The sequence below is a fragment of the Eretmochelys imbricata genome, chromosome 8 (genome assembly GCF_965152235.1).
Source record: "Eretmochelys imbricata isolate rEreImb1 chromosome 8, rEreImb1.hap1, whole genome shotgun sequence".
Classification (NCBI taxonomy): Eukaryota; Metazoa; Chordata; order Testudines; family Cheloniidae; genus Eretmochelys; species Eretmochelys imbricata.
The window spans coordinates 55042679-55065099 of record NC_135579.1 but is presented as its reverse complement, the minus strand read 5'-3'; the positions used below and the strand labels follow the sequence as shown (position 1 = coordinate 55065099).

Sequence of the window (22421 nt, the reverse complement as noted above, 5' to 3'; positions counted from 1 at the left end):
TTTTCCTTATTCACTTTCTGCACACCACTCATGATTTTATATACCTCTAGCATATCTCCCCTTAGTCTCCTCTTTTCCAAGCTGAAAAGTCCTAGCCTCACACGGGACCTGTTCCAAACCATTAATCATTTTAGTTGCCCTTTTCTGAACCTTTTCTAATACCAGTATATCTTTTTGGAGATGAGGGGATCACATCTGTACGCAGTATTCAAGATGTGGGCGTACCATGGATTTATATAAGGGCAATAAGATATTCTCCATCTTATTCTCTATCCCTTTTTTAATGATTCCTAACATCCCGTTTGCTTTTTTGACTGCCGCTGCACACTGCGGGGACGTCTTCAGAGAACTATCCACGATGACTCCAAGATCTTTCTCCTGATTAGTTGTAGCTAAATTAGCCACCATCATATTGTATGTACAGCTGGGGTTATTTTTTCCAATGTGTATTACTTTACATTTATCCACATTAAATTTCATTTGCCATTTTGTTGCCCAATCACTTAGTTTTGGGAGATGTTTTTGAAGTTCTTCAGTCTGCTTTGGTCTTAACTATCTTGAGCAGTTTAGTATCATCTGCAAACTTTGCCACCTCACTCCTTACCCCTTTCTCCAGATCATTTATGAATAAGTTGAATAGGATTGATCCTAGGACTGATCCTTGGGGAACACCACTAGTTATCCCTCTCCATTCTGAAAATTTACCATTTATTTCTACCCTTTGTTCCCTGTCTTTTAACCAGTTCTTAATCCATGAAAGGATCTTCCCTCTTATCCCATGACAACTTAATTTACGTAAGAGCCTTTGGTGAGGGACCTTGTCAAAGGCTTTCTGGAAATCTAAATACACTATGTCCACTGGATCCCCCTTGTCCACATGTTTGTTGACCCCCTCAAAGAACTCTAATAGATTAGTAAGACATGATCTCCCTTTACAGAAACCATGTTGACTTTTGCCCAACAATTTATGTTCTTCCACGTGTCTGACAATTTTATTCTTTACTATTGTTTCAGCTAATTTGCCCGGTACTGACATTAGACTTACCGGCCTGTAATTGCCAGGATCATCTCTAGAGCCCTTCTTAAATATTGGCGTTACACTAGCTATCTTCCAGTCATTGGGTACAGTAGCTGATTTAAAGGACAGGTTACAAACCATTATTAATAGTTCCACAATTTCACTTTTGAGTTCTTTCAGAACTCTTAGGTGAATGCCATCTGGTCCAAGTGACTTGTTACTGTTAAGTTTCTCAATTAATTCCAAAATCTCCTCTACTGACACTTCAATCTGTGACAATTCCTCAGATTTGTCACCTACAAAAGACGGCTCAGGTTTGGGAATCTCCCTAACACCCTCAGTCATGAAGACTGAAGCAATGAATTCATTTAGTTTCTCTGCGATTACTTTATCGTCTTTAAGTGATCCTTTTGTATCTCGATTGTCCAGGGGCCCCACTGGTTGTTTAGCAGGCTTCCTGCTTTTGATGTACTTAAAAAACATTTTGTTATTACCTTTTGAGTTTTTGGCTAGCTGTTCTTCAAACTCCTTTTTGGCTTTTCTTATTACATTTTTACATTTAATTTGGCAGTGTTTATGCGTATATTTACTTCACAAGGATTTGACTTCCACTTTTTAAAAGATGCCTATTATCTCTCACTGCTGCTTTTACATGGTTGTTAAGCCACTGTGGCTCTTTTTTAGTTCTTTTACTGTGTTTTTTAATTTGGGGTATACATTTAAGTTGAGCCTCTATTATGGTGTCTTTGAAAAGTGTCCATGCATCTTGCAGGGATTTCACTCTAGTCACTTGTACCTTTTAATTTCTGTTTAACTAACCTCATTTTTGCATAGTTCCCCTTTCTGAAATTAAATGCCACAGTGTTGGGCTGTTGAGGTGTTCTTCCCAAATAAATTAATATATTCCCCAGGTCTTTACAACTTCTGCCTCTGAACATATGCACCGTAGGGGCACTGGGTTATCATAGGCTGAGAGGGAAATCTGACCTAAAGAAGTCAGTTTCAATTAAACTGAACATTGATAATTTATATAAGTTAGGAGGAGCTTTTCATCCTGTGACTTGAGCCATCACCTTATTGAGCAGGAGCTGGGTGGAGTAAAGGAGACACCTTACCCTTTTATGACCAAATTAAAAGCAACAAACAGCAAACAAACACTCTTAACCCAAAACAAAATCCGGTCTGCTCCATCCTGTCTCCTTAGGGAAGGTCACCTCTCACTTAAACTTCCTAGTGGTATCTCTATTGCCTACTATTTGAGCAATCAGTTCCTCCTACAGCATATAGAAATTCACAACTTTGTTCATCTTATAAACTACTGCTTATATAGGACAATTTCTGCCTTTTTATTTTACTAGTCTTTCAAAGCTGGAATACTTTATCTTCCATTTTCTCAGGTTCAATCTCTTTGCACAGCTAGAGGCAATTGCCATCTATTTGTTTAAAAAAAAACTTTGTTCATTATTCTTCCAGTATTGAACAGAAATCATGTGGCAAACAGTTTCAACTCAGCCAATAATTTAATGTATTTATTGGTTTCTATAATGTGCTCAATTGCAATTTCAGAGCCCATGTACATAACTCTAAAAACCTCGGGGCCAGATTCTGATATCAGGTTAAACACAGAGTAACTCCATCAGGTGACCTACTCTGTATTTTCCCTGCAGTGGCCAAGATGAGAATATGGCCCCAGAATGTATACAAGAAAGGACAAATTGCTAACCAAATTACCAGCACCACCCTCAAGCAAAATCCAGAGTAAAAAGAAGAGTCTTGTGCAATTCAATTTATGATTCCATATTGTTCCTAGAGCATTTATTATACTTGGCCAGAAATAGGACACTGACAAATAATTCATCAATTTAGCACTCGGACTCCCAAGCCACTAGCACACATCATTGTTCGGCAATCCCCATTTAAATAACTGTGCACAAGTTCAGTAAATTCTTTGTACAGCTTTCAATTGCTGTCATTTCATTTTAGATATCACTAGCCGAACATAGAGTACAAGACAGCTTTTTTTGTAAGGTAAAAATAAAAAATATATATCCATAGTTCTGATCTTCACCAACCACAGATGTGACACATAGGGCTGGCCCGAAAACAAAAATTCACTTTTGCAAAAAGTTTGAGGTTTCAGCATTTGCTTTCATTCTGCATCAGAACAAAAACTAGACCTTTAAAAATTTAAAGTAGAGAAATATTCACCTCAGAATAGCTAATATGCCATTGGCGAGACACTCACCTAGGATGCGGGAGATGCTGATCAGCACCAGCTGAGCACTCAAACCACCCAGCTATTGGCTATTCTGGGGAATAGGGGTCTCTCTAAATGCCATCCAGAACCTGAGAAGCCTTCCTGACAAATTTTTTGTTGAAACTAATAAGTTTCACAAAAAGTTTCAGCTTTGACAAATCAGCATTTTCTGATGAAAAAGCATTTTATTGAAAAATTCCCAACCAGCTCTAGTGACATCACTTATGGATACTGTTTTCAATAAAGAGAAAGCAGAACATCCTAAATTAATATACACATATGGATTGATAAGGCTAAGCAACACATTGGTGGAACCAACACACATTCAGGGTCTGATTCTGATCACATACCTCATTTATGCCAGAGTAACTCCATTGACTTTAATGGAGTTATTTTTGATTTATCCTGGTATGAATAAGAGAATCAGACTCAGTATCTTTAGTGATATGAAGCAAACTACTCTCCCTCCACCGGCAAACGGATGTCAACAGGGGCTAGATCCTCAACCAAATCAATTAAAAAGAAATGTGCGTGTGTGTGTGTGTATATATATATATGCAATAGTCCCAGATACATAATGTGCCCATCGATGTCACAGCGGGGAGGATAAGCCTATCTGTGTAGCAACAGATCTTCCAGCCCCACCTTCCTTACACTGGTACACAGGGAACTATGCTGGAGTTGACAGCGTGAGAGTGGCAATACACCGCCCACCAGTATGGAAAAAGAAAAATGTTGGCAACTCCCTAGCATTACAAAAATATCATGGGCACTTTAATGTTCATACAGCATGGAGAGGGCTGAGGTTTTTAAGATCTGGGTGGTTTGTAATGGGAGTCTCACATTATTTGGTGCTTTTGTTAGAGTTCCAGATGGTAGAATCAGGTTACTACATAATAAGCTCAGCTTTCCTTTAAAAAAACAAAAAACAAGAAAACCCCAAAAGATAATTTTATAGCCCTTGTGGCTAAAGAGAAAAGCATGAAAATGTGAAACCTGAACATTCCAACACCAGAAGAAAAAGAAACTACTTCCCTGCCTCCCCATTTATTTTTTAAATCTCATGATTTTTCTAGTGCCTGATTTGTGATTTTTGAATGCTTGGGTATGGCAATACTGCTAGAGCAAAATGCATAGAACTAAATTTATTTATGTTGAGAGGATGCAGAATCCTGAAATTTGAACGTGTGATTCAGGGTATCTGGCCTCTGGCTTCCATTTACACACTTTCAACCAAACATACATTGAGCCAAATTCATCTCTAAGGTAAACCAGGTATGAATTTAGCTAGCTTTCTACAGTATTTATTACTGTTCTTAGATGTCTGTTCTCATCCCACGTACAACAAACAAACTAGCTTTAGCAGGCTTTACTACTTTGGTCTCCAATCCTGCAAAGACGTACACATGTGCTTAACTTTATGCCCAAGAGTAGTCCCAATGACATCAATTTGTTCTTTTGTTCTTTTATAGGACCAGAGCCTTGATCAGAATTTTTATGAGCAAATAAAGCGTGCCTTAGAAATAGTGATTTCTTCACTACATTGACTTATTATCTCTCTTCAGGCTCCCATTCCTCACTGAACCTTCCTAGGTGATCTTTGGTTCAAATACATATATGTTACCTTTTTCAAGTCCATAGGCTACGGAGCTCTCTCTCTTAGGAGGACAAAACACTGAGTGGAGGGAACAGCCTGTTTCTTTAAAAGGAAAAAAAATTAGTGCAAGTTGCAATGATTTTAAAACTATGTTAAAAAGTTAGTTACGGAGATTATCCCAAAATAGCTAAACTACTGGGAGGCTAAATGGTGGGCTGCACCAGTTTTTCATTCTACGCATCCGATTTGAAAATCCTGGTGTAATTCATCAGTGAAAACGTATTTAGTATCTTTACCCCAGTCTCCACCATCAATTTCATAAAAACCACCGGACAGTTCAGTATCATTAGCACAGTCTGCTCAAAGGAAGGCCAGCACTGAAATATTTGGGGCAATGTAGATGAGGATCAAGAAGCTTTGGTGTTCCTGGTTAAAGACAAAGCTGTTTCCTATTTTTGCATGCTCTGAATTCACAAACCCTGCACTCTGGCTTTCACTTTTCACCAGCCCCCAACAATATTTTCATCAGCGGTCTATTGCTGCTACAAATACCAAAATAGGCGATGCCAGGTCATCTTCCCTTTGTTACAGTCTCCACTGTTCACCACAATATTGGGATCAAGGGGCCTGATTCTGATTTCACTTATTCCAGTGTACATTGGGAATAACTCCACTGAAGTCAGTGAAGTTACACTTGTGTAAAAACAGTGAGACACAAACACCAGGACACATGGGACTTGCGGGCACTTTGCAGGATCCAGCCCCAAGTCTCCAAATGAAACTAAAGCATTAAATCAAAAACAGCTTTGGATCATATCCTGCTTCTCCCTCCCCGCCCCCCTATTTAAAGTCTTAAGATAGGACAGAAACATTAAGTTTCTGATTGTTTAAGAACCACATGACTCTTCTGTACTTTGAACTCAGATAAACTTATTACTGAATGAAGTCATGTGTAAAATGCTTTCCAGTAGAGATTATTTTGAACCAGGCAGTGCTAAGAAATGCTACAGAATTTCAATGCTCAGAGATTTCAGCAGAAAAAAAAAAGGGAGGGGGGCATTCTTGTACAAAGTGCATTACTTAGAGGGGGAATACTAGATCCCCCTTATGTAAATATATTTGTACTAGAGACAGCAAACTTTGGCTTTTTAATTTGGCTAATTAATGGAGAAAAATCATTATCACACTTCTGGAACTATATCTATACTTTAGATAAATGTTTGCCAAGTTCTATATAAACCCTTAATCCGTGTATTTCCTTCGATGCAAAAGAAAATCTCGATAAATCATGTTATCCTTATTTTAAGTAAATAAAACCAATATCAGTAATTACACTCAAAATTGGCAAACTTGGGATAGATTGGGGTGTAAGGAGCTTCATAGATTCTGAAGAGGTACATGATTGCATCTAGTATTTGGAGAAGATGTAAAAGTGAGGTCCTGACCAGTTGGTATATTTCTCTCAAGAACAAGAACATATGGCCTATGTCGTGGCCAAATTCCAACTTGAGTAATTATATGCTGACCACTTAAATTCACCCTGTAGTTTTAATTGAATACAGTAATTCTCTTCACTTCCTTCCATAAATAGTTGTATAGTGCTGTTGTGCACCATTAAATGGCAACTGCTGTCTGCCCCAGAGATGGCTGCATTTCAGGCGTAGATGAAGGGATTCCTATATATAGAGAATACATGTTTGTGTTGTGGTTTAAAGGTTTTACTGGAATGAGTTTGGAATGCCTAGCAAATGCCCTGCCTATCACTGTATTATGTCAGGATGATGCTTTTTGTATGGAATATGGGTACATTGCATAAATGATTTTTTTAGACACTTGGCAGATTTCACACACCCCCCAGCCCCCCCAAAAAATTAAAGACCCACTCTCCACACTGCTGCAGCCCAAAACTCCTGTGTTCCTCCTGCAGATGGAAAACTCCCCCATTGACCAATACAGGGTTAAGTCCATAAGGAAAGCAGATAAGTAGAAGAGAGGGTGCTAGAAGCGCTCTTGGCTAAACACAGGGGCAGCCAGACAAAACAAAAGACTTCTGAGGGTCCTTATTGTTCCCTAAGCCTGTGCAGTGGTTAATTGTTATGAATAAACAGAATGAAGCTAATAAAATATTTATACTCCTACAGTGTAATCTAAGGAACTCAGAGCACATTACAGATATTAATTTGTTGGCTCACAACCCCTTGCCTCTGCAAGGTGCTGTATATAAGTACTATATCCCCATTCTACAGAAGGGGAAACAGATACAGAACTATAGGACCAAGCCCTAGGCCCTTAGTCAGGCAAATGTCCCATTGGAATCAATAGCATTTTTTCCTGAGTAAAGATTGCAAAATTCGGCTTTAAGGCTAACAAAAATGATTACTGATTTGGGGTGCCTCAGGTTAAGTGTCCAATTTGATACACATTGAGTCTGACTTTCACAAGTGCTGAGCACCCACAGCACCCATTAACTGCAACTAGAGTTCTGAGTGCTTAGCACTTACAAAATAAATAAATAAATAAATAAATAATCAGACCCACAGTGTCTCAAACTAGGCTCCCAGAATCAGAAGCCACTGTCTCTGTAAGCAATCCAGCCCAGTGGCACACTCAGAGGGACAATGCTGGGGATAGTGCCCCCTCACCAATCTGTATTTTAACCACTAAACCATTTGCTAATGTTTATAAAGTGCTTTGAGGATGAGATGTGCTAGGTAAGTGCTCAGTGTTATTGACTACAGCTGTACACTTGACAAGAATTTCTTTTTGTGGAGAGTTCCACAAGGTCACCAGCTGCTTCATCCACCAGACCTGGACATTTAAGAAAGTTAAACAGAGCTTATACAACTAAATTGACATCTAGCCTTTCTTTTTCTTTTTTCAACAATTTAAACAACAAGGCACAGAAGCTGACTTGTCCTGAGAACCTGCTGAGTGGTCAGTTTTGTTCCATTTTGCTTAAGGGTTTTTTGATTTTTTTTGCCACCCTTCCTCTTTTGACCCACATTCCTCCACTATGAGAATAGTGTATGTGGTAAATGAGAAGCAGAGCTCTGCTGTATTCACTGATTCATTTGGAGTCCGCTCCCCTGTCGGTTCCATTCTTCTTACTTGGCAGGGGATTTAAATTGATGAGAATGCTGCAACCTGAAGCACTACAGTACAGGATCCTTGTCATTTTAAGCCCCTGCAGGCTCATAAGGACAGAGCTGGCGGGGAAGCAGAGGGCAGATGCACATATGCACTCAGGTCACATGCACACAGTCCCATTTAAACCCAGAGTCTTTGACAGGTTACCCTGGGGCTCCCAGCTCCTCAGTTAGGATACTGCAGCACTAATCTGGGAGGCTGGAAGATTTGCTGTTGTTGTATCAGAGCTACATAGAGTTTTAGGGGAAGAGGTCAGTCTCTTTGGCAGCACCTTGTTAAATGTCATAATAAGGTTATAAGATGGGTGAGGTTATATCTTTTATTGGACCAATAAAAAAAATTAATTCTGCCACCTTGTATATCTAACATCCTGGGACCAACATGGGTGAAGCAACACTGCATACACAGAATAAAGTTGGCATGGCTACAACAACACTGCAAACAGAGAATAAAGTTCAAACCATTCTTATGGCCAGTGAGTATAAAATGCTGAACACCACGTGTGTGCTATGCTGCCATCCTGTGGCCAGTCTGGCTGCTCATGGAAGGCAACAGTAACACACATCTTTCTCCAAATGCTTCACCTTTTTTCTATTTGCTAGTATTGGCAAACTACAGGAGGTCTGGAGAGGTGCAGATAAGCCCCTCAAAAGGTGTTTATCCAAACTCTGAGGATTTTTTCTTCCTCAGAACCACTCTTTTTTATTATGAGTACTATTTACCATTTAAGCACCAATGTGCTCATCAGTGTAGAAGACAGATACAGAGTCCTTGCCCTGATGAAAATACAGTGATCAAGACAGACACATACAAGACTGAACACAATAGGACACTCAGTGTGAATATTTTCAACATCACACGGACAGTGTTTGTGGGCTTCAGGAAGAGATCCTTTAGGACAAGCGTGGGCAAACAACGGCCCGCAGGCCAGATCCAGCCTGTCAAGGCTTTGGATCCGGCCTGCGGGATTGCCAGCCCCGTGGGGCAGCGGGGCTAAGGCAGGCTCCCTACCTGCCCTGGCCCCAAGCCACTCCCAGAAGCAGCTGGCACCACGTCCCTGCGGCCTCTGGGGGAGGGGTTAGTAGAGGGCTCCATGCGCTGCCCTCGCCTGTAGGCACTACGCCCTGCAGCTCCCCTTGGCCTACAACGGGGAACCACGGCCAATGGGAGCTTCGGGGGAGGTACCCGCAGGCAAGGGCAGCGCACAGAGCCCTCCGCCTCCCCCTCGAGCTGCAAGGACGTGGTGCTGGCTGCTTCCGGAAGCGGCGCGGGGCCAGGGCAGGCAGGCAGGCAGCCTGCCTTAGCCCTGTTGCACGCTACTGCCACCCTGGAGCCGCTAAAAGTAAGTGGCACCGGGCCACAGCCCACACCCTGGACCCTCCTGCACCCCAACCCCCTGCCGCACCCCACACCCCTCCTGCACCCCAACCCCCTGCCCTGAGCCCCCTTCCACACTCCGCACCCCCATCCCCTACTCTGAGTCCCCTGCTGCAGCCCGCACCCCAAGCCACTGTCTTGAGCCCCCAACCCCCTACCCTGAGCCTCCTCCCACACTCCACACCCCTTCCTGCACCCCAACCCCCTGCCCTGAGTCCCCTCCCACACTCTGCACCCCCTCCCACACCCCAACCCCCTGCCCCAGCCCTACATTCATGACCCTGCATACAATTTCCCCACCCAGATGCGGCCCTTGGGCCAAAAAGTTTGCCCACCCCTACTTTAGGAGAACCCCAAATGAGAAGCAGATGGAACAATCTCCTGAAGCAGATCCTCATGCACAGGAAAGAGCAAGGAATTTGGCAAAAAGACAGGAGTGTGACAAGGAAACAAAAGGAGTAGTGAAGCTCGAGTCAGCGGAGCAAAGAGGATTTGCAGGAACGTAATAAGAGCCAAAATGCAGGTGGAAGGAGGAAAGCCAAGCAGGGCCTTGAAAGCAATGATGGGAAATTTAAACTTGAATCAGTGGGAAAGGGGGAGCCCGCTGGAGCTTTTTGAAAAGGAAGTGATAGGGTCCAACTGAAAAAGGAAAATAATTAGCCAGAGCATCTTTAAGTCAAATCTTGTTTACCTTACACAAAACTCCTATTAACTCCAATTTGGAGTTTTTTGAGAGTATGATTAGCATGATTTGGCCCACTGTATATCAGACTGCTTACACACTTATTAAAGATCCAACGATCATAAACCTACGCAAGGACTTTAGCAAAATCAAGATTGAAGCAGGGACTATTTTGTGTTACGTGTATGCACAATACCTAAAACAATGGTGCCTCTTTGTCGGATTGGCACTACAGATGAATAATAAATAGTTACTTGGTATCAATATGCCAAATAAATATTTTGGTTTGTTATACCTGTGCACCTTTTATCCCCTCCCCCTCAAAAAAAAAACCAAAAAAAACCCCACGTGTACCAAAATATCTGAAAAAAATTAAGGGAACTTAATAAATGAAGAGAGAAAATGAAATACTGACAGGCAAAGGAAAGAAAGCTAAACACAGCAGACTGTTTGAAATACAAACAAATGAAAAAGTCTCATTTGTGTCTGCGTATCCTAGCATTTGGCAATTGCAAACATCAACATGAGGTTGCCTTTAGAGTCTTCACCACGACTGTAGTAGGGTTGTCACACCTCAGTAAAGTTATACAACAAAATTACAAGCTGGTCTATGGAGACAAGGGGAAAAAACAGTTTTTTTTTTTCCAACTGAACAAATGATCTTAACGCCCACCCCCTGAAGTTTGTAATATTTATTAGACTAAAATGGGAATCAACAACTGGACTTAGGAAAGCCTGTGAAGTAGACTACATATACATTGACTACTATCCTGGTCTGGAGATGTATTGATGGTAATTATACTTTTTTTTAAACTATTTGATTGTGCTCAGATTGTATACAGCAAATCTAGTGATCCAATTTCTGAAAAGTATGCAATGCTTTTATATATATATATATATATATATGTATATATATATACACACACACACACTCTTTGTACTTTTGTGGGAGGGGAGGTAGTAGCAGGAAGAGACATTTTCTGATTAATTTATTTTAAACACAGAAAGCAGGCCTGCAAAAACAAGGACAATCTGAAATTCATATTGCCAACTTGCCCTCTCTTCACTTGAAGCTGCAATCCACAAAGCTTTCTTGTCTGTACTTGTGCACCAGCATATTCGTTGGAGACGAATATGCATTATAATGTTTGCTGTGTAAGTGCAAAGGAAATGGGAGGGATAAATTATTAGTTTCTTTTTTCTTCTTTCAGGACTGTCAATTACAGAAATATGAGTGGGGAGATTTTCCAGTACAATATGAACCCAGAAAGGGAAACTTTGTTCCAGGAATATCTGGCAAATCAAGGAACAGTAGTAAAGCCCTATTATTGGCAGACACTGAGCAAAAGCTGTGCCAAATGCCCCTACCATATACGGACAGGTGAAGAAGCAAGAGTCCCTTATATGGAATTTCATAAGGCCTTTGGATTCCCATATGGGCTAATGAGTCATCAAAACAAACACCTTACATTCTATGAACTGAGGAGCTTCTCTGGGACATTAGTCCAAAAGGGCTATGCAACCAACTGCATTAAGTATAACATCCACCCAGAGTCCATGTTATTTGAGATGGGTGGCTATCTGGATGCACTTACATATGACTATGACAGCATCAGGTACATAATTCTTTATTCCAACTACTCTCCTTGTAATGAAGCTGAGCACTGCTGTATAAGCAAGATCTACAACTTCTTGACAAAGTACCCAGACATTACCCTCTGTATTTATTTCTCTCAGCTTTATCACACGGAGGATGATTTCCCCGTGTCCATATGGAACTGTGAAGCTTTACGAAGCCTTGCCAGCTTGTGGCCTCATGTGACTTTGAACCCATTATGTGGTGGGGTCTGGCATTCCCTCCTTTGCAATTTTGTGAGTGGTATGCCAGAAGCAACCCTTTATCATCCAATTTTACCTGCAAGAGCATTAGCTGACCAACAAAATTCACATAAAATTAACAACATAACAGGAATTAAATCTTACTTAATGAAAGCATCTCCCCAGGCAATATATGAAAATCTAAAACCCCAGCAGAATTTGCAGCAAGACTATTTTGCTAACACACCCTCTCATCAACTTTCACAAATGATGAACGGCAGATTGCCACCACTGATGAGTCACAGCCATTTGGTGCCTTTCACAAGCAAGTTTCTGCCTTTTGGGGGGCAACATTTATATCCCAAACCTAAAAATATTGTAAGGCATTTAAAGATGCCCAAGGAGTTATTTAATTATACCAATCATTCCCAAACCTTTTCCCATGGAAGACCTGTTCAGGTGGTAGAAATCACTGAACAACTTTTAAGCAGCAAGACCACAGATACCAAAGGGCAAAAAAAAAAAAAAAAATCCATCTCTTACGAAAGTTAATACACAGAGGGACTGGATGGTTCAGAGAACTGTGATGCTGAGGATATGGAAACTTTCACCTTTAGAACACTCGTTTAAATCCAGTCTAGGCCAGTAATGATGAAAATTCAGTACCTGCCCATGACTTTTAGTGACTTACAATAAATGAAGTTGACGGTCTCAATCTGATTTTTACTGGAGAGGTGTCCACATCATATAAGACGTCAGCATAACTAGTATCCTTGTTGGAAGCCCCGGCACAAGGCAAGGATGAAAAGGACAATATAGATCAAACACTGCCTGAATCCCTAGAAGTGGTTCCTTCAGGTAAGGTGGACATACATGGGGGAACACTACACTCCCACTACTTGTCTTGTGAATAAAAAAGCCTTTACCCTCCAAGGTTGCCACCTCTCATCAGCCAGAAGTTCATGTAATATGATTTTTAAATTAGATTTTAAAAATATATAAGATTAGAAATATATAAAAAATGAAATTGAGTGAACACCAAAGAGATCTCTTTCATATCAAGTTTAAAAAGGCGGTGCTGATAGCATATAGAGTATGAAGAGTGAGTTGTTTTATAGATCAGTGCTTTCACTGTTGTAATACAAAATATTTGTTACGAATATTTAAAGTGTTTTAGTTGCAGCGTTCTATAGCAAAGCTGGTAACTTCTGATCTCTAGCAAAAGGGGCTTTAAGTGATGTTACAGAAACCTTAACCAAAAAAATACCAATTAATTCTGCAAAACCAATTCTCCCACTCCCTTTTTATTTTTGTGACCTTGATCTTGCAAGGTGCTGAGTGATTTCACTTCAGGAAATTCAGGGGGACAACTCACTTGCATGAATCTTTGCAGGGTTAAGGTCACAGTATGAGAACTCCGTACTTCTAAATCTTAGTAACATGCAATCCTCTGGGACCCTCTTCAATCCCGATTGAGTTTTTCCATTGACTTCAGTGGGAGTTGGACTGGAATTTTAAATTGAACTTCTTAATGTATGTACAATTATTTAAAAAATGAACACATTTATTTAAAGGAATGCATGATAAAAATCTTATTTAAAAAGATTATCTGTTATTAATACCTTAGACGATTAAAATGGAGTGTTTTTTAAAATGTACTATGTCTGTATTACTTTCTGCATTTCACTCAGCTTGAACAGTAAAAGTTGGCTAGTCAGTTTCACTTTTGGTTTAAAGTCAATTTTAATTTCCCCTTGTTATGGATTAGCACAAGGCTTTTGAGTTTGGGTTCCCAGCACCAGAGGACAAAGTTTAATGTCCTAGAATAATATATTGTTTTGAGTATTAGGAAAGCATTATGATTCATATTAGATTCTGTAAAATCCTTTTTTATAAATCCCAGATTTTGAACTCAAACTACTTACCAATGTCTATTTAACATACAATACTAATATAATTTATACCTCAAATCTGATTTCAATATGTATTAAGGACTATTGATTAAAATGTTTATATCAATATAAAGGAAGGGATTACTGTTTGAAAATAACAGTAGGAACAGGGAGTCAAGTTTTTGGGGTTTTGGCCTCAACTCTGTTACTGATTCATCATATGACTATGAGTAAAACTCACTATAGCCCAAATTCTTGTAGTTACCTCGATTTTTTAAGAGCCTGATTTTGGATACTTTGGGCTAGCAACACCAAGCATGCCTGCTCAAAAAGGAGACAAGTGAAATTGAAAACCTGCCCACCTAGAAACTGCAGCAGCCAAAATCAAGGGGCACTGCTGAAAGTTTGGACACTTCCGTGCCTCAGTTTCCTCGTCTACAAAATGGGGCTGTGAGCGCTAACCCTTCTCCCGAGCAGCTGGGTGGGGTGAATGAATTCGTCAGCACCAGGAAGCACTCAGGGGCGCCCCACTGGAAAGCGCTGGAGAAGCATTGCAGGAAGGGAGACAGGCCTCGGGAGCAGTAACCTCCTTCCTGCGGTAGCCCCTGAGGACAGACGGGGGACGGGCCACACCGGGGCTACCAGAGATAAGCCGCACCCCGTACACCGGTGCGTACCGGGGGCTCACACCCACCCGGCGTGCAGAGGCTCAGCCTAGCCCAGCGGGGCCGGATCGGGGGCTTCGCGCCGCACCGCGCCGCGCACCCTCAGAGGCCACGACACCCCCATACAGCGCCGGCTGGCTACCAGAGACCGCTCCTATGGTAACAGTCCTCCTCACGCCGGGAGAACACGTGACCACCTCCTGCCGACCAATCGCAACAGCTCACCTGCTCCTCCCCAGACCCTGCCTTCCTCCGCCCACTTGAGGGTTGCCTTCTCTACGCCTCCGCGCAAGGCCTGCCGGATGCCGAAAGAGGAAGTCTGTTCAGAACACATGCGCAGAAGAGGGAGGTGCGGAATTTAAAACACGCATGTGTAAAAAGAGACTCGCAGTTGTGTTGCGCATGCGCCACCCACGAACGGCGAGCGCGTATGGCTGTTAGGTAGGAAGAGACTGTCGATCGAGCGCGATCTTTCCTACTGCGCGTGAGCGGAAGTGAGAGGCGGAAGGAACTCTGCTCCTTGCGCATGCGCGGTGTTGCTCGCTGTGGGCAGTAGGGGGCGGGCACCGCCTTGCGGAGGGGAGCGGACGAGAGGCGCCGGTAGGTTCGGGGGCGATGGCGAAGAACACGGTGTCCTCTGCGCGCTTCCGCCGCGTGGATGTGGATGAATATGACGAGAACAAATTCGTGGACGAGGAGGATGGAGGCGACGGCCAGGCCGGGCCCGACGAGAGCGAGGTGGACTCGTGCCTGCGGCAATATCCTTCCGCCAATGCCGGAGAAAGAGTCCTGACCCCTGGCGCTGAGGCCAGGAGCGCGAGGGGAGGAGGGGGCTGGCCCCCTGCCTTGCCCTGCCCGGTTCCGTGCCGAGCCCCGGGGTGGGGAGTGGTCCCCAGCCCTCGACTGAGCCTACCAGGCTTGTAGGATGCCCAGGGCACAGGAGGGGGGATGGGGCTCGCCTGTGCCACCCTGCATTGAGTGTGCCAGGGTCTTGCTGGCCTGGAAAGTTACTGTCTAGGGGAAGGGGGAGAGGATCCTCCATGTCCAGTGCTCAGATTCACCACAGCCCTCTCTCTCTCTCGAACTGGTCTCCCCTGTACATCTGTGGCTTCCTAGGGGCAGGCTTCAGGTTGGGCAAGGACGGCCAATAGCACCTAGCCCCACAGAATGAAATAAATAACTGTTGTCTTTGAGTGTAAGTGCAGGAGTAGGAAACACACAGATTAAAACCCAGGTGTTAGGTTCTTAAACAATAGATTTTCAATTAAATGTGTTCCAAACAATGTAAAACTTCCTAGCGTGTCTCTGTTTAATCCCTGGCTTGAGCACCCTGCTATCCATGGAGACAGTTGCCCCTCTACAATTGTATTTATATATGTTAATATTAGCTTTTTTTATTTCCAGTTCTCTGGGGCGGGAAGACACTTGAGGATGTGGTCTTGTCTGTCCTCACAAGAGCAGGAGGGAGGAGCAAAGAGAAAGCCCTGCCCTCAAACCCCTTTTCTTAGGCTTCAGGGTTGGAGGAAGTGTGCGCTCTGTGTGGTTTTCCTTTTATGGGAATAATTGCACCCAGTCCGTGACAATCTAATTGCTTTTCACTTCCACATATTAAAGCATTTCTCTTCAGGAGTGCCTTTTCAAGGCGAGGCTGAACCACGTAGGATTAATGACAGGTTTCAGAGTAGCAGCCGTGGTAGTCTGTATTTGCAAAAAGAAAAGGAGTACTTGTGGCACTATAGAGATTAACCAATTTATTTGAGCATAAGCTTTCATGAGCTACAGCTCACTTCAACGGATGCATTCAGTGGAAAATACAGTGAGGAGATTTATATACACACAGAACATGAAAAAATGGGTGTTCATCATGCACACTGTAAGGAGAAAAGGAGTACTTGGGTTTTGTGATTCAGTTTTGGCAGTTCCTGGAGGTGGGGGAAAAAAAAACCTGAAAGGCAAATTTCTGTGCTCAAAACTGTGAAACCCTTTAAGAAAATTCAAGTGGGAGCTGCTTAGCTTCCTTTTCTGTACAGTCAGCAGGAAGCCTGAATTATCTATGTCTCTAGAGCATGTTTTGTGCTCCTTCTGGTTCATGACAGTGATGAAGGCAGTCTTGGAATCTTGTTGTTCTATAATGAACTTTATCTGTGGTGCATATTAGTCATGTCACTTAATGCACGACTGGGAGGTTTTTAGATACCACAGTGGTGGATGCAGTATAAGAATCTGAATAGAAAACTCTCTTGAATCATAATCAACTACAGTGTGATGAATTGACTGACAGATTGACCTTTCTTTTCAATGTTTAGTTTGAGGTCCTGACTGATGGTATTTTTCCAATTTATGGGCCACAGATGTTCCCACTAACAGTTTATTTCAGCAATCACATCATTCTGTATTTTGCAAACAGCCGTGCTATAGCTTGTTGCATGATATTTTGCCATTATGTGTGGTGTTTGAAGATAGAATGGGTGGAATGTCTAAATGTTTCTATTATTTGGATCCTTGTTCTGTGATTGGTGCTCTCCAGTACTGAAAACTGGACCACCTTAGTACTGTCCCATTGCTTTTAGTAATTGGCTAGTATTTGTTACCTTACGTTGCACTCACTGAAGTGTTCAATATGGAAGATGTTCTCTCAGCAACTCCATAGCTGATATTCCGAGTAATGAACAGGTTCCATGTGAACCCCACTGTATTGTGACTAGCTCTACTGCTTTCCAAGTCCTTGTTTCCCCATCTTTCCTTAACCATTGTTCACAGGGAACATGATGGCTGCATTGCAGGCAGCCCTGAAGAATCCTCCAACCAACACCAAGAACCAAGCAGTAAAGGTGAAGTAATCAATAACTCTCACATTTATATGCCATGCTGTGAATTTTCCTAATTCTTTGTCCTCTATAGATTTCTCACTTCCCCTCTCGAGACTTATTAAGCTCTTCCCTTTTGCCAAACTGTACTCTGCCAAAGTAGGCCTATGAAAAAGGCCCCAAAACAGTAGGCACTGATTGGCTACTGTGTTGAGTCCATAATTCTAGCTAACAATAAGAACTTAGAAAGTATAAGCACTCCCAGGATAGAGCTTTGACTGTACTGTGCACACATACTTGCCTGTTGGATAAGGCTCCCAAAAACTAGTTTTGAGTGTTATGGATGCCCAAAGCAGACTGAACGATGCACAGATAAACTATAGGAATCTACCATACTGTAGCCACCCACACAGCTCTGTTTAAAGTGGAGTTCTGCTCTAAGCATTCACTCTGTAAGAATATATCTGTGGGATTCCATGTTTGTTTGTGACACTAGACCAAATTTCCCAGTAAAGATTGCTTCCCCCAACTGCCAGCCCTACAAATTTACTTGGGATTGTGAGAATCACTTAACGATCTTGCTAGCAAGGGCATCATCAAGTAAGAAATTCTGCAGGTAATTTTGCCCTTTTTTACATCTGTGACAATGTTTCCTTCACTAGAAGTGCACTGGTATCATTGAAGGTATAATACAAAGACATTAGGGTTGCATAGGGGCTACTGTAACTTAATTCTGATGTAGGGGGCAAATAAATCTAAGTTGCTCTTCCACAGTTAAGTTGCTTCTGCAGGGCTAACTGTAGTAAAGTATTAAAACTTCTGACAGTGAAATACACGACACAGTACACATGGGGCAGATCGGCTGTACAAAGTAGTGCCATTGTACAAAGTGTTTTTTCACTTGGAAAAAAGACTTAAAATATGACTGGTGTCCCAAAGCCTTGTGAAAACCTGCAGACCTGGCAGCTCTGTCTCGCGAGCTTGTTCTTGGCATCATTCTTATTTTAGAATAAGAGCCTCCCACCAAATCACTGTTGCTACTACATATCTGAGAAGGCTCACTAAATCAAATGGCTGCAGGATGTGTCTGCTTACTGGGAAAGATAATGGCTATAATTCCTTTGGGAAGCAACTGCAGACAGTACTTGCTCAGTGGGATTATACACAGGAGGAATCCATTCTAACAGTTAAGGTTTCTTATATTGCTGCCTCTCAAGTGGTTGAGTGAACAGAGGAAGAAAATTACTTTTTGGGGGCGGGGGAGAAGAGGTTGATCTTACAGAATGGGTGATGATAGGACCTAGCCATGCTACACAAATTCTTGATCCTGAAATGGCATCAAGGTCAGTTCTCAAAAACAGTTATCTGAAACATTTGGTGCTAGTAGTTGTATTTCAGCATGGATGTGACAGTTCAGCTGCTTTTAACTGTGGCTTCAAATGTTTGGGTTGGCCTCTGTAGATTAAGCAGTCATATTACCAGGAACTATTTCATGCTGGTAATGCTGACCGGGCCTTAAAGATGTTTTCCAAGGATTTTGTAAAACATTGCGTACACAGAATTAAAGCAGTAGTTATAATACAGTAGTCAATGGGGGAAGAGAGGGAGTAAAGCTAAGGTATCAGACAGTGCTGAGTAGGGATACTTCTGAAATTTGGGAGCAGACTCCTTTAAGATCACTTCTGTTCCACAGCAGTGCTGTCCATCTAGACAAAATGTAAAATAAGAGGAGGCTTAGGTTGTGAGAGGAAAGCCAATCAAACCCTTAGTCTTCTTAGTTCAAAATAAGTTGGAACTTTCCAGTCCATGACACATTAACAGTGATAAAGTTCAGTATAGCCCTTATACAGTACTATGGGTGGAGTCCTGCAAACAAAAGCCAAGCTTGGTGAGCAGAGATAGAAACCTAGAAGAGAACAAGCTTGTTACAAACCCGGTGAAGAAAATGAGTGTCTCTTTTTTGAGACTAGCTTCCTTTGCCCAACTGGGGATGCGCTACCTGTTTAACTTATCTAAAACTTAATTTCAAATTAATTACATATGTTAGCTGTAAATTGAAATTCATTTAGAATTACAGATCTGTGTAGCAAAGTCAGTTGAGGTCATGCTGTCATAGGGCAGAGGTGGACATCTGTTCTACAGTTTGCTTGACAACTTGGTGTGTGTATGAGCTGCCTTAACAGAACATTTTTGCATTGTTAAAAATAGAAGTGTTCTGCCTCCCAGAGCTGAGAGATCATTAACATTTGGCCGCAGACCATGTGAGTATGGATCAGCTCAGTTCCAGGTTGTGACTTTTTCCCTCATTTACAGGATCGTGCAGAAAGCATTGTCCTGAAAGTCCTCATCTCTTTCAAAGCCAATGATATTGAAAAGGCAGTACAATCTCTGGACAAGAATGGAGTTGATCTGCTAATGAAATACATCTACAAGGGATTTGAGAGCCCCTCTGACAACAGCAGTGCTGTGTTACTGCAGTGGCATGAAAAGGTGTGTTGATCGTCTGTCACTTTTGGCCTGATAATTTGCGTTAGCAGAGACCCTTACATCCAGGACTCTGTCTTGAGTCCAACAAGAATCATCCTTTGTGACAAAGTGCCTCCTCTGCCTTGGTGGGTCCTGCGGTTATTGGCGGATTTGCTCGCCTCTGAGATTCACAGCAGCCCTTGCTTGTGGCTCAAACCTGCCATTCACTCAGCTAACCTCATCACTGGCCAGCATAGAGAAAAGGAAGGAGAATAATCCCCACAGTCTCTGGGAGGGACCTTTCCCTCTGGTAGGACCCACAGGTCAAACACTCCTCCAGGAGGGGGATCGGGGGAACTCAGGTCTGCCCTCTACTCCGGGTTCCAGCCCAGGACCCTGTGGATCACAGCTGTCTACAGTGTTTCGTGTAACAGCTGTGTGACAGCTACAACCCCCTGGGCTACTTCCCCATGGCCCCTTCCCAACACCTTCTTTATCCTCACTGCAGGACCTTCCTCCTCATGCCAGGTGGCGTTTGTACTCCTCAGTGGTCCAGCAGCACACCTTCTCACTCCCTACTCCTTGCGCGCCCCTCACTGACTGAAGTGAGGTCCTTTTTAAACCAGATGCCCTGATTAGCCTGCCTGTCTTAATTGGTTCTAGCAGCTTCTTTATTGGCTCCAGGTGTCCTAATTAGCCTGCCTGCCTTAATTGGTTCCAGCATGTTCCTGATTGTTCTGGAACTGCCCCTGTTATCTTACCCAGGGAAAAGGGACCTGCTTAATCTGGGGCTAATATCTCCCTTTGATCACTCTTCTATAGCCATCTGGCCCGACCCTGTCACACCTTCTTCCCCTTAAAATTCCAGTGTTCATATTGCAACAGTTGGGATGGGAAGGACAAGGTTCCCCAGGGAACCATGTGAAATTAATACACACTTCCTACTGCATATTGATGCATGCAGACTTTAGAGGTGAAGTTTGATCATGTATTAGGTAAAAATGAAAATGAGCCATTACATACTTCCTAAAAACTGTCGTCTTGCACCGAGGCAATATAATCTAAAGGTCAAAGCTGGGGACTTAGCTGGGAATAGAACCCAAGAGTCCTGACTCCCCCAGTGACTCTGGCTTGTGCCAGTTATCTAATGCCTGAATCCATTTCCACATCTATAAAATGAATGTAGTAATGCTTCCCTATTGCAGAATGCTGACGTTTAGTGTCTGTAGAACACTCTGAGATGTTCAAATGAAACGTACTGAAGTCCAAGTAGTAATTGTTTGTCTCTGGTTTTTGTGGCTTTATATTAACTGTTACTTCTCTGTTTTCAGGCTCTCGCTGCTGGAGGTGTAGGGTCCATTGTCCGTGTCTTGACTGCCAGAAAAACGGTTTAAGTTCAGCAGCCAGTGACTGCCTGCCGTGGGTGTGCAAAATGCTGGTACAATGACCAAAACAACCAAATGCCACTGCTGCCCTGGGGGTAGCATCTGTCTCTCAGCTTGCCTTCTTGCTTCCTCTCTCATATCTATGACAAAATATGCATATCTGAGTTCCTTTTGCTGTTCGGGTAATAATAGAGGTGCCATTTTATTTCTAATAGGAGTATTTGGTACTCTCAAAAGCATTTCAGTGACATATACACAAGTCTTTGTGTAAGATGATTTACATTCATGTATTATCATGCCAGATTTTGACTTGACTTTCCAAGCAGATACTGAGGGACTCAGGGCAGTGTCTTAATTCTTTAGCTAACCAGGCAGTGTTCAATGTAAGCTGTATGTTTTGAAAGATGGTGCAGCTATTAATGGAAACTGGACTATGCTTCTCCTGTTCAAACTCTGAACCCTACAGCAGCAAGTACAGTAGAAGAACAAGCTCTGGCTCAAAAGAACCAGAATATCCATCCAGTGAGTTGAGTATTTTTTCCTATCTCACATTTATGGTTTATCTCTGTTTCCTTTGATCATTCAAGTCTTGGGTCCACAATGGGAGAGTCACACTGTTGCAGAATTGTCTAAGGCATCACAACACAGTTGTATGACATATTTAAGGATGACGGTCCATTTCCCCTGGGCTTTAACCTACTGAAGCTTTCCTTTTTTGGACCTGAGATCCTGATGAGGAAAAATAGAAGGGGCTGTTATACAGTTAAATCCATTGCAGCATGTTGGGGCGGGGCAGGGGGGCAAAAAGTGATTGTAGCTAACACAATGTAGTAGCTGCCTTTTAGTAATCTGAGAAATGCAGACTGGTGCCTAATGTGTCCATTGCAAAGCCCCTTGATCAGTGTTCAGGTACATGGGATCCAGAAGAGATTAATTTCTGATCCTAATAGGTACGCACTCCATGTTATATTTCAGTACAAAGTGACTTGGGTGAATCAAGTCAAGTCCCCAAAAAAGACAGGTGCTTTTTAAAATAAAAATTTTCCAAAGGCCCAGTGCACCCCAGCCCAGGGATAACCTTGAATGTGTATGACCAGGAGCAAGGCCAGCCTGTGTCTTACATTCACATTTTACACCAGTTTAGGAGGAACTCGTGAAAATCTTTGCTGTTTTTTGATACTTGCTTTTTTTTGTAAAATTATAAAGATCAGATAATAAATTGTCACTGAATATTTATTTAATGTTTCAAATTCCTTGGTGTTAATTGTTCTGATAGCTTTATTTCTGAATTTGGGAAATTCACACAGTAA

At 42.4% G+C, this 22421-nt stretch overlaps 3 protein-coding genes across 6 annotated transcripts in view; 2 read left to right on the top strand and 1 right to left on the bottom strand.

Moving 5' to 3' along the window:
- The window catches only part of RGL1 (ral guanine nucleotide dissociation stimulator like 1), a 159443-nt gene extending 144830 nt beyond the window's left edge, over positions 1–14613 (bottom strand). For 3 of the 4 annotated variants that reach the window (XM_077824802.1, XM_077824805.1, XM_077824807.1), the window contains exon 1: positions 4900–4960. The gene's annotated coding sequence lies outside the window, so the exon portion shown is untranslated. Of the gene's footprint in view, positions 1–4899; positions 4961–14482 lie in introns of those variants that run through there. The other variant, XM_077824803.1, reaches the window with a different exon arrangement.
- On the top strand, positions 11336–12448 carry APOBEC4 (apolipoprotein B mRNA editing enzyme catalytic polypeptide like 4). Its single transcript, XM_077825349.1, has one exon. It carries the CDS (start codon positions 11336–11338, stop codon positions 12446–12448), a length of 1113 nt encoding a protein of 370 aa, XP_077681475.1.
- Positions 14614–14984: 371 nt separating the features above from the next.
- ARPC5 (actin related protein 2/3 complex subunit 5) lies at positions 14985–22347 on the top strand. The gene is made up of 4 exons (XM_077824384.1): positions 14985–15212; positions 17213–17284; positions 19574–19750; positions 21058–22347. The coding sequence occupies exons 1-4, from the start codon at positions 15069–15071 to the stop codon at positions 21118–21120; spliced, it is 456 nt and encodes a 151-aa protein (XP_077680510.1). The 5' UTR covers positions 14985–15068; the 3' UTR covers positions 21121–22347.
- The last annotated feature ends 74 nt before the right edge of the window (positions 22348–22421 follow it).